At 35.7% G+C, this 10,680-nt stretch overlaps 2 protein-coding genes across 2 annotated transcripts; one reads left to right on the top strand and one right to left on the bottom strand.

The window, feature by feature from the left end:
• The first annotated feature begins 2,422 nt into the window (after positions 1-2,422).
• Positions 2,423-3,015, top strand: LOC120427391 (peptidoglycan-recognition protein SC2-like). The gene has a single exon (XM_039592240.2). The coding sequence runs from the start codon at positions 2,449-2,451 to the stop codon at positions 3,013-3,015; it is 567 nt and encodes a 188-aa protein (XP_039448174.1). The 5' UTR covers positions 2,423-2,448.
• Positions 3,016-4,267: 1,252 nt separating this feature from the next.
• LOC120427392 (peptidoglycan-recognition protein SC2-like) lies at positions 4,268-4,922 on the bottom strand. The gene has a single exon (XM_039592241.2). The coding sequence runs from the start codon at positions 4,895-4,897 to the stop codon at positions 4,331-4,333; it is 567 nt and encodes a 188-aa protein (XP_039448175.1). The 5' UTR covers positions 4,898-4,922; the 3' UTR covers positions 4,268-4,330.
• Between the last annotated feature and the right edge of the window lie 5,758 nt (positions 4,923-10,680).

Below are 10,680 nucleotides of genomic sequence, written 5' to 3' on the forward strand. Positions count from 1 at the left end.
TGGGACGGGACGGCTGGATAGAGTCTTCTTTTTGAGTGTTTACGTTTGTATTCTTCTTCTGTTTTTTGCAAGAAAATTCGTGTTCGAAAACAAATATCAAGCAATCTGTGATTCAGATAGCTTGACAATTCAAATTTTCTTCTGTTTCTCAACTCAGTGCTCAAGCATGCGGATGACTTTTTCTTTGGTCGCAGTATTTTTTTATTTGGCTGTTAAAATTTGCGGTTGGACGTGGATGGAGAATCCTGAGTTAATGTTCCATCGTTTTACGGTGGATCCGTTCATAAGGAGCTGCCTGATTCAAATTACTTGAAATGGTTGGCAAATCAAAGATGAGTCAAAAAATGATCACTTCTTCAATTTTTATTGTGTTTTTTATATGAAAGATTTTTTATTTTCATTTGGATGTGAAAAATGCAATACGTTTTAAATGCGTTTTCTTACTTCAATCTAAATAAAATCCTAAAAAGCCTGCAAGTCATTAAATGGGAGGGGAGATTTTTTCTTAGATCTGCTCCTGTCATTGTCCCGTTACGCAAAGAAAGTAAATAAACCTTTCCCAGTTCCCCAACGAGGAGCACGTCGAATTCAACGGCAATTTTTAGTCAACTTTAAAGATATTTAACATTCCATAGGTCGCACGCCCTAAAGTGTCAGAATCGAAAGAAATGGCTGGCAAAAATTCAAATTTGTACCAATTCATTCACTTCAAAGAGCAAAAAAGTGCGAAAAAAATCAAATAGGCAGTTTATTTGGCCATTATTTTTGTTTTCTTTTTAAATCCAGTTCTACGGTGTTGTTTCTTCACGCCACATTTTAATTTCATAGGAAGCACAGGTTTAATATTGTTCAATCTAGATGACATTCCTATATAACGCGCAAAAAAATAACAATCGTTTTAAATGGGCAAAAGAATATTCAGTTCATGAAATGTATTGTTTTTTAAAATGAAAATGCTGATAAGTCAACATTCGGTGTATGATAGAAATAAATGCCTTTCAATTGAAAATATTTTAATTAATCTATTCACGCAATTAACAATTATTTGTGAAATTGATTTTTTTTTTCAATTCAAATTACAATACTTCTCATTTTCTCCTCATAAGAAAGGACTGGTTTAGGTTGACAGAAGCGGCCATGTTGAAAGTGGTTTAGTTTGACAATAGGTTTTTTTCTCTTTGTTTATCCCATCCCAGCATATGCCAAACGTGATTCCAATAACAAACTCTCAAAAGGGCGCAACCTCTGCTGTAAGTTTGCCTTTTTAAGCGGTATACGCACTTCGCAAGGAATCGGTCCAGAAAAAAAATCAAATGGGCAGCAGCGGCTGCGAAAGCAAGCCAGAGAGGGTGAAGAAAAGCCCCAAGAAATCGTTCCCTCTCCTTTATTCTGCTGTTCTTAAAGCTGTTTCTTGACCCCTTTCTTTACGATCTGCATACCAGCCTTTAACTTTCAAATTCATCAAGATCCGTAAATATTAGGTAGATCAAAACTGATTATGTTTGACCTAATAAAACAATTTTTGCCAAAAGAAAACAAACACAACATTTCTTACCTCGTCCCCTCTCGGTTGGGGAGGTTCGTACGCTAGAGTAGCCGCTTCTGGGGCGGTTCTCCCCCGGGACAAGCTGATGTTATCGGTGATGATCTCTTCACGCTTCCTGAGTTTTTCGCCCTTGCTGGAGAAATGCTCACGCGCTTTCGTGCCTGCCGAAACAAGGCAGAACAATTCCAAGCTCTCAGTGAGCTGATGATGAAATACATCTACAACGGATAAGCTGCCTTGTGCAGCGAAGTTTTTGGACGTCAAAAGACAAAACATACTGTGATTTAGTTTTAAGCTTTTCTATTTCTATCTTTTTCCTTAGCAAATCTAGAAGGTTTTTTTTTAATTTTTCCTTCTCTTGCCAAATCCATTGTTAGAATATCCAATTACATCAAAATGAATTATAGTTCAAATCATAGATGAAAGGAACCCCAAAACTCTATTAGGTTATAAGAAATACGGAATTGTAAATTGATTATTTACCAATAAAATAAATTGAATTGAAAAAAAATGAAACATTTCTTACCTCTTCAAATAACCACAACAGCATTTGCATCAGCTATTTTCTGGAGTTTTTTTTCTGGCATGACTAGATTTCGCGCACTGATACAACCGTATCAGACAACACCGGTTGAACATTGGCACCCAACATCGTCACTGATCAATGTTTTGGAACCTTATCGGGGTCCGCCGCGCAAGAATCGGTTGTTTGGGTTATTTACGACCTCCTGCGTGGGCCTACCCGTGCTACCGAATTCTGATTATCAATTTCTGTAAAAAAAATGAACTGAACACAATTAGTCGATAAGTGACTTTAGGAACTGAGGTGATAAGCTTCACCCCGAGTGGTATAAGTAGGGCTGACCGGAGTTCAGTCGGCAGTTTCTGTCGAAGATCCAACCATGAAGAAGTTCGCAGCTGTGCTCGCAATCGCCCTGGCCTCGCTGTCGACCGTGTCGGCCCAGTGCCCACGGATCATCACCCGTGCCGGATGGGGTGCCCGTGCCGCCAACACGGCCGTCCTGCCGACTCGACCTGCCCCGTGGGTCGTGATGCATCACACCGCCGGAGCTCACTGCACTACGGATGCCGCTTGTGCCCAGCAGATGCGTAACATCCAGAACATGCACATGGACACCAACGGATGGGCGGATATTGGGTACAACTGGTGCGTCGGAGAGAACGGAGCCGCGTACGAGGGTCGTGGCTGGGGACGTCAGGGAGCGCATGCCCCGAACCACAACAGCCGGTCGGTCGGAGTGTGCATCTTCGGTAACTTCACCAGCGTGCTCCCGAATCTGGCCGCCCGTAACGCCGCCCAGGCGCTGATCAACTGTGGAGTGTCGTTGGGACACATTGCCAGCAACTACTGGCTCATTGGACACCGTCAGTCGAACGCCACCGCTTGCCCCGGAAATGCGTTCTTCGAGAATCTGCGTACCTGGCCGCGCTTTAACCCGAACCCTTAAGTTGGGGAGCGTTCTTTTATTACGTAACGCAAAATTTGGGATTTTTGATCCCCCTCCCCCCCCTTTGTAACAAATCGTAACAGATGAGCCATCCCCCCTACCCCCCCTGTAACGCGTAACGCAAGGTCTTTTTGCAAATTTTTATGAGTGCTTATATGAAAATTTTGCGTTACGTAACAGAATTTTTCAGCACACCCCCCCTCCCCCAATTTTCGTAACATTTCGTAACAGACACCGACACCCCCTCCCCCCCCTAACTGCGTTACGTAATAAAAGAACGCTCCCTTGTTGACGGATAGGATGATTGTTTTGTATTAAAGGCTGATTTTTGTTTAAAAAATTGAATTGTTAATCATTTTTAATGAAAGATGACCAGATTTACTTAAAAAATACAGCAATCCCAGGGCGGTTTGACACTTTTTAGTGTGTATCCCGTGCTTTGACAAAGTCAGACTTAAAAGGGACGAACTGTCATTTTTACATGGGACTCACACTAGCTATCAAGTCAAACGTTTGGTAGTAAGTGTGAGCTCTGTGTAAAGAGTGCGTCAAACTAAAAAGTGAGCGCGTTAGTCTGACACCAGTTGATGTCAAACCATCGGGATTTCTGTGTAAACACCGATTATCCCATACTATCTTATTTATTTGCATTGCACGCACTTATATTCAGCAAAGCCAACCTTGAGTGACAGTTCACGCGGTTGTCAGTCAGCTGTCAATCTGAGGTTGACGTTTCAACCCTATTGTTTGACAACTTCCGAGCACGTGGCGAAAGACGAAATGTTAATAAAAACATTGCATTCTTTCCACGTCAGTTGATGATATGCAAGATGCATTGTTTGTTTACATTTCGTCTCTGCTGGGGTGTCTGGTCACCACATTATTTTGCTCAGTCATACCAAAAAGGTAATTGATTTGATTGATTTGATTTTGACCAAAAAGGTAAACAAATTATGGTGTTAGTTTGAATTGAGCATTTTGGCCATGAGTTCGAGCCCCGAGCTCGCCGAGCGCTGATTGTTTACAAAAAAAAGTCACTTTAATAACAATTCTCAAGTCGTTTGTGTGAGCCCTGTCGAGACGTTGGGGTTCTACTGTAGATAAAAATCACCAGCAGATACAGTGGAACCTCATTTTATGCCCTAGCTTTAACAAAGTTTTCATAACAAAACATTTTAAGGTTATGTTTGATAAAATTAAATAGATTTGAATTTTGATGTTGATACTTAGATGGGCATGAAAAGAGGTTCCATTGTATCAAAAACAAATATCAGACTTTATTAAACAAACTCGTAAGAACCAACAAGTAAACCACTTAAGGGTTCGGGTTGAAACGCGGCCAGGTACGCAGGTTCTCGAAGAACGCATTTCCGGGGCAAGCGGTGGCGTTCGACTGACGGTGTCCAATGAGCCAGTAGTTGCTAGCGATGTGTCCCAGCGAGACTCCACAGTTGATCAGCGCCTGGGCGGCGTTACGGGCAGCCAGATTGGGGAGCACGTTGGTAAAGTTACCGAAGATACACATTCCGACTGAGCGGCTGTTGTGGTTCGGGGCATGCGCTCCCTGACGTCCCCAGCCACGACCCTCGTACGCGGCTCCGTTCTCTCCGACGCACCAGTTGTACCCGATGTCAGCCCATCCGTTGGTGTCCATGTGCATGTTCTGGATGTTACGCATCTGCTGGGCACAAGCGGCATCCGTAGTGCAGTGAGCACCGGCGGTGTGGTGCATCACGACCCACGGGGCAGGCTGAGTTGGCAGAATGGCCGTGTTGGCGGCACGGGCACCCCATCCGGCACGGGTAATGATCCGTGGGCACTGGGCCGACACGGTGGACAACGAGGCCAGGGCGATTGCGAGCACGGCTGCGAACTTCTTCATGATTGGATCTTCGACAGAAACTGCAGTTTGAGGTCTTGTTAGCTGTATTTATACTCTAGTTAAAGCTAATCACCTGATCCGTGTCGATTGCGTTGGGTTTTCCTGAGCCTGATATTTATAATTCGATACCTTGTAGGGGGTCGTGAAAACCCAAACGACTGCAATCGATGGGGGTTCGCTACTCGTGCCAATCTAGATAAGTATTGTTATCATTTATCAAAACATTCACAACAGGGAACGTTCCCGTGAAAGCGTCATAGTGGCGAATTCCTGGAGGCAGTCGTGCTATCACGTGCATTTTAACCCAAATTGAGTTAAGAACGTCATTTTTTGCAGAAGCTTCAATCATTTCATGATGTCTTGAAACACCCTGAACGAAAGTGCGACAAATTTCCAAAGGGATTTCAGGTCAAACGCGTTTGACACACGTACATGCCCGACTACCGTAAATATTTGTAATTATAACTCGGGACTCTGGCAACCAAAATCAACCAAACTTCGGGACAATGCACTGAACGGTCCACCGAACAACACTTGTTTTTTATTGTTTACCGTGTTCTACTTTATTTGTTAATTCAAGGTCAAACGTTGAAACGACACGTGATGACAGCGTCGAAATCTTTATAGAAATTTTGGCACAAGTGCTTGTAGGGAGACTCAAAAATCCTTTGGCGAACACCTTTGCAAAGACTCCAAAGTAAAACCAGATCCATCTAACCTCAATAATGACAAATCAAATTAAAGATAAAACTTTAATCCCTCCTCATCCAAAGTACGTGCCTAAAGCCCCAATCAATTTGTTGCAATTAGTGGTCTAACATCATCCCATCTTGATGTCCCACAACGATGTCAAAGTTTGATGACCATCATCCGGACACTTCTCCCCTTACATTCTCAAGGAATTCACCATCTTTACTCACCAAATACCACCTCAATGGCCAATAAACACGTTCCGTCAAACCATCCTGCTCGGTCTGCGCTCGAACAAGTTACGAATTTTCACTTTCAAGAAAAAGCTTCAACCTACAGAAGAACCTCCGACCGAAAATGCTGTTTATTTTCCAGCTTCTCCAGCGGCAGCAATTGGATTTATTTTCAATTTCCCGCAGCAGATGCTTCTTGGAAAATCTTTATAAACTTCCCCGAAAACTGGGAATGCTTCAAAAAAGGCGGAAAGTTCACGAGCAAAAGTGTTCAACTTATTCGTTCGATATTTGTCGAACATGATTTTCGAGGTAATTGATTCCGGTTCGAAAATTGCACAATCAATTCACGATTTTTCACCGTGCCCAAATGCATTCCACTCCGAAAGAACTTCTGGAAGCAGCATCACAGCTGCGTCGGAACGAGCTGAACGTGGTTTGCAGCTGGAGCACGTGGCACACGTGCTTTAACACAATTTTTCGGAACCAGCGGAAGCTTCATACCCGGTGGGGTTGTCTCGTTGAAGATCAGCAGCACAGACAGAATCGATGAGCGATTCCTCCCGGAGAATTTGGGGTGCACCGGCACAGATTTGTTCCCGGGGTTTGACTGTTTATTTTTGTTCGGGTGTGCAAGGAATCATTGAAATGCAAACTTTGTACTCACTTGTTAGACCGGGAGGAATTTACTCCGTAATGTGCGAAAATCACACTGGCAATTTTTGCCGAATTTGCTCTACTACTGATACGGATTTCAGAGTTGGGAAGAAGCTTAACAATAAAAAAATGAAAAAATACAATATACAAAAATACAAAAACACAAAAATACAAAAATACAAAAATACAAAAATACAAAAATACAAAAATACAAAAATAAAAAATACAAAAATACAAAAATACAAAAATACAAAAATACAAAAATACAAAAATACAAAAATACAAAAATACAAAAATACAAAAATACAAAAATACAAAAATACAAAAATACAAAAATACAAAAATACAAAAATACAAAAATACAAAAATACAAAAATACAAAAATACAAAAATACAAAAATACAAAAATACAAAAATACAAAAATACAAAAATACAAAAATACAAAAATACAAAAATACAAAAATACAAAAATACAAAAATACAAAAATACAAAAATACAAAAATACAAAAATACAAAAATACAAAAATACAAAAATACAAAAATACAAAAATACAAAAATACAAAAATACAAAAATACAAAAATACAAAAATACAAAAATACAAAAATACAAAAATACAAAAATACAAAAATACAAAAATACAAAAATACAAAAATACAAAAATACAAAAATACAAAAATACAAAAATACAAAAATACAAAAATACAAAAATACAAAAATACAAAAATACAAAAATACAAAAATACAAAAATACAAAAATACAAAAATACAAAAATACAAAAATACAAAAATACAAAAATACAAAAATACAAAAATACAAAAATACAAAAATACAAAAATACAAAAATACAAAAATACAAAAATACAAAAATACAAAAATACAAAAATACAAAAATACAAAAATACAAAAATACAAAAATACAAAAATACAAAAATACAAAAATACAAAAATTCAAAAATACAAAAATACAAAAATATAAAAATAAAAAATACAAAAATACAAAAATACAAAAATACAAAAATACAAAAATACAAAAATACAAAAATACAAAAATACAAAAATACAAAAATACAAAAATACAAAAATACAAAAATACAAAAATACAAAAATACAAAAATACAAAAATACAAAAATACAAAAATACAAAAATACAAAAATACAAAAATACAAAAATACAAAAATACAAAAATACAAAAATACAAAAATACAAAAATACAAAAATACAAAAATACAAAAAATACAAAAATACAAAAATACAAAAATACAAAAATACAAAAATACAAAAATACAAAAATACAAAAATACAAAAATACAAAAATACAAAAATACAAAAATACAAAAATACAAAAATACAAAAATACAAAAATACAAAAATACAAAAATACAAAAATACAAAAATACAAAAATACAAAAATACAAAAATACAAAAATACAAAAATACAAAAATACAAAAATACAAAAATACAAAAATACAAAAATACAAAAATACAAAAATACAAAAATACAAAAATACAAAAATACAAAAATACAAAAATACAAAAATACAAAAATACAAAAATACAAAAATACAAAAATACAAAAATACAAAAATACAAAAATACAAAAATACAAAAATACAAAAATTCAAAAATACAAAAATACAAAAGCCAAGCACAAGTTTTATGTTTTATGTTTTATGTTTTATGTTTTATGTTTTATGTTTTATGTTTTATGTTTTATGTTTTATGTTTTATGTTTTATGTTTTATGTTTTATGTTTTATGTTTTATGTTTTATGTTTTATGTTTTATGTTTTATGTTTTATGTTTTATGTTTTATGTTTTATGTTTTATGTTTTATGTTTTATGTTTTATGTTTTATGTTTTATGTTTTATGTTTTATGTTTTATGTTTTATGTTTTATGTTTTATGTTTTATGTTTTATGTTTTATGTTTTATGTTTTATGTTTTATGTTTTATGTTTTATGTTTTATGTTTTATGTTTTATGTTTTATGTTTTATGTTTTATGTTTTATGTTTTATGTTTTATGTTTTATGTTTTATGTTTTATGTTTTATGTTTTATGTTTTATGTTTTATGTTTTATGTTTTATGTTTTATGTTTTATGTTTTATGTTTTATGTTTTATGTTTTATGTTTTATGTTTTATGTTTTATGTTTTATGTTTTATGTTTTATGTTTTATGTTTCATCCAAAATTTGAATGTTTTTTAAATGCATATTACACCAGTCCAGTTGCTATCATTAGTGTTCCAGTTTTGATGAAAAAAAGATCGGAATTTAACAAAAAAACATATTTTTAACGAATCCAAACAAGCAAAACATGGTCAGCAACGCAAATGTATTTTGAATTGTTTAGCTGTTAAGACTTCTATTCACATTGAAATTATGTTAAGTTTTTGGAAAAAAATATTATTTTAGTTTCTTGTTTTTCATGTCGATTTTTTTATAGGCACTCTTCTAGATTTTTTAAACATAGATTAATGTCATGTTTTATCTTGAAACAGAATCATTGCTGGATTTGTATCAACTTATTTTATCTTTAAAAAAAATGAAAATGTTGAAGTAACAAGCCGTTAGAAGTCGCAATTTAGATTTCCTTATATTTAAAAAAAAACTCGGTATTTATATTTGAGAATAAAAACTGGCGCAAAAAGAAATCAAAAATACTAATATTTTTATCCCATTTCCAATCAAACTGGGTTTTTTTTATATTTTACTCAATTTAGATAATTTAAATCAGTGATAAAAAAGCAAAAATATTTACACTTGTTTGTGCTATTTTACATATTTTGTGTACTTTTTTTTAAATAATTTAATCAAGAAAATATTATTAGTACTGGAAGTTTTATAAAAAAAATAGCAAATTTATATAGAGATTAAGTATTGAAGAAACTTTCATAAAACATTACAAACAATTTAATAAAAAAGAAACCTTCAAATTTTGTCATAAAATAGATAATCATGATTCATGACACATAATGTACGTAAACTTATACAAATAATTTAGCACTTTAGTGCTTCCATCAACACTGCTTCAAACAAAAATCACCCTCCTAGAGAACATGACGTGATAAGTGAGGAACAGTGCACATCAAGCTTCCGGAATTCACCGAGGTGCTGTCCGGACAAGATTGTCCCGTTCTGATACACACCTTAACAGCTGCTTGTGGTACCTTATCAGTTATTCCATCAAACTCTTGTTGGTTCTTTGTTTTTTTTTTGCTACGAAGAAATCACTCAATTTCAAGTGAAAGCACTCTGGGAATCTTGTCTTTCAAATATTTAAGACATTTGGCTTAGTATTGCAAATTTGGTCGATGTTGCTCCAAAATGTATGAACAGCATTTCGAAATTTCTAGCACGTAGAACGTGGAATCAGTTGAACTTTCCCACGTGATTGATGCAATCTTAATTAATAGGGATAGAAGGAAGGATTAAATCTAGTTAACGAGCAGGAAATAGTTGGTTGTATCGCAAGACGCAAACAGGAAATCAATGTGATAGTCGTAATTTGCGTGACATTGTAGATCTATCTAGACATGACAATTAACTGAGCAGTTTTTTTTTGCATGGGGCGTGGACAATCGCCAATTTGGACTAATAAACTCATAAAAATAATCAAATTCAAATTTTTAAAATATGTTATTTTTAAGTTCTTTCAATTTTCTGTAAAAAATCTAAGTTCATCATGTTTCCAACATCTCATCCCATCCCACCCACAACATGTGATGCATTTCCTGCTCGTTAGCATAATGCCAAAATGACAGAACAAGCAGCATCCCGGCTGGGAGCTTGATTGGAAGAAACTTTCGTTTGACGGGTCGGATGAACGGCGAGGGCAAATTTGTGCAGTTTGTTTGAACATGATGAGAACCTTCGCTCCGTGCGCTACAGGTTGCCGCGTTGCAGGCGCAAAAAATGTCAACGTTATGCATCGCCAACTCAACACGGTGGAATGCGAAGGGGGAAGTTTATAACGCGCGGGATAATCACTGTCCACGTGGAATGTCAAACAATCGAACCGCGGAAACATTCCACAAGTTTAGGGTCAACTTCGACTTGATTAGCTCGGAAGTAGGTTAGAGTGGAGTATTTCGTCCGTTTAGCCGAGTGTGTATAATGGGGCTGATTTAGGACTAACCGAACTTCAGGAAGGTATGATTTTCCAGTCGATTAGCTAGGTCCGGTACGAGCTATTGAGA

Source organism: Culex pipiens, chromosome 1 (genome assembly GCF_016801865.2).
Source record: "Culex pipiens pallens isolate TS chromosome 1, TS_CPP_V2, whole genome shotgun sequence".
Lineage (NCBI taxonomy): Eukaryota > Metazoa > Arthropoda > Insecta > Diptera > Culicidae > Culex > Culex pipiens.

What these genes read in the sequence shown, in the direction of transcription:
- LOC120427391 (XM_039592240.2), top strand. Translation starts at nt 2,449, where the DNA reads ATGAAGAAGTTCGCAGCTGTGCTCGCAATCGCCCTGGCCTCGCTGTCG.
- LOC120427392 (XM_039592241.2), bottom strand. Translation starts at nt 4,897, where the DNA reads ATGAAGAAGTTCGCAGCCGTGCTCGCAATCGCCCTGGCCTCGTTGTCC.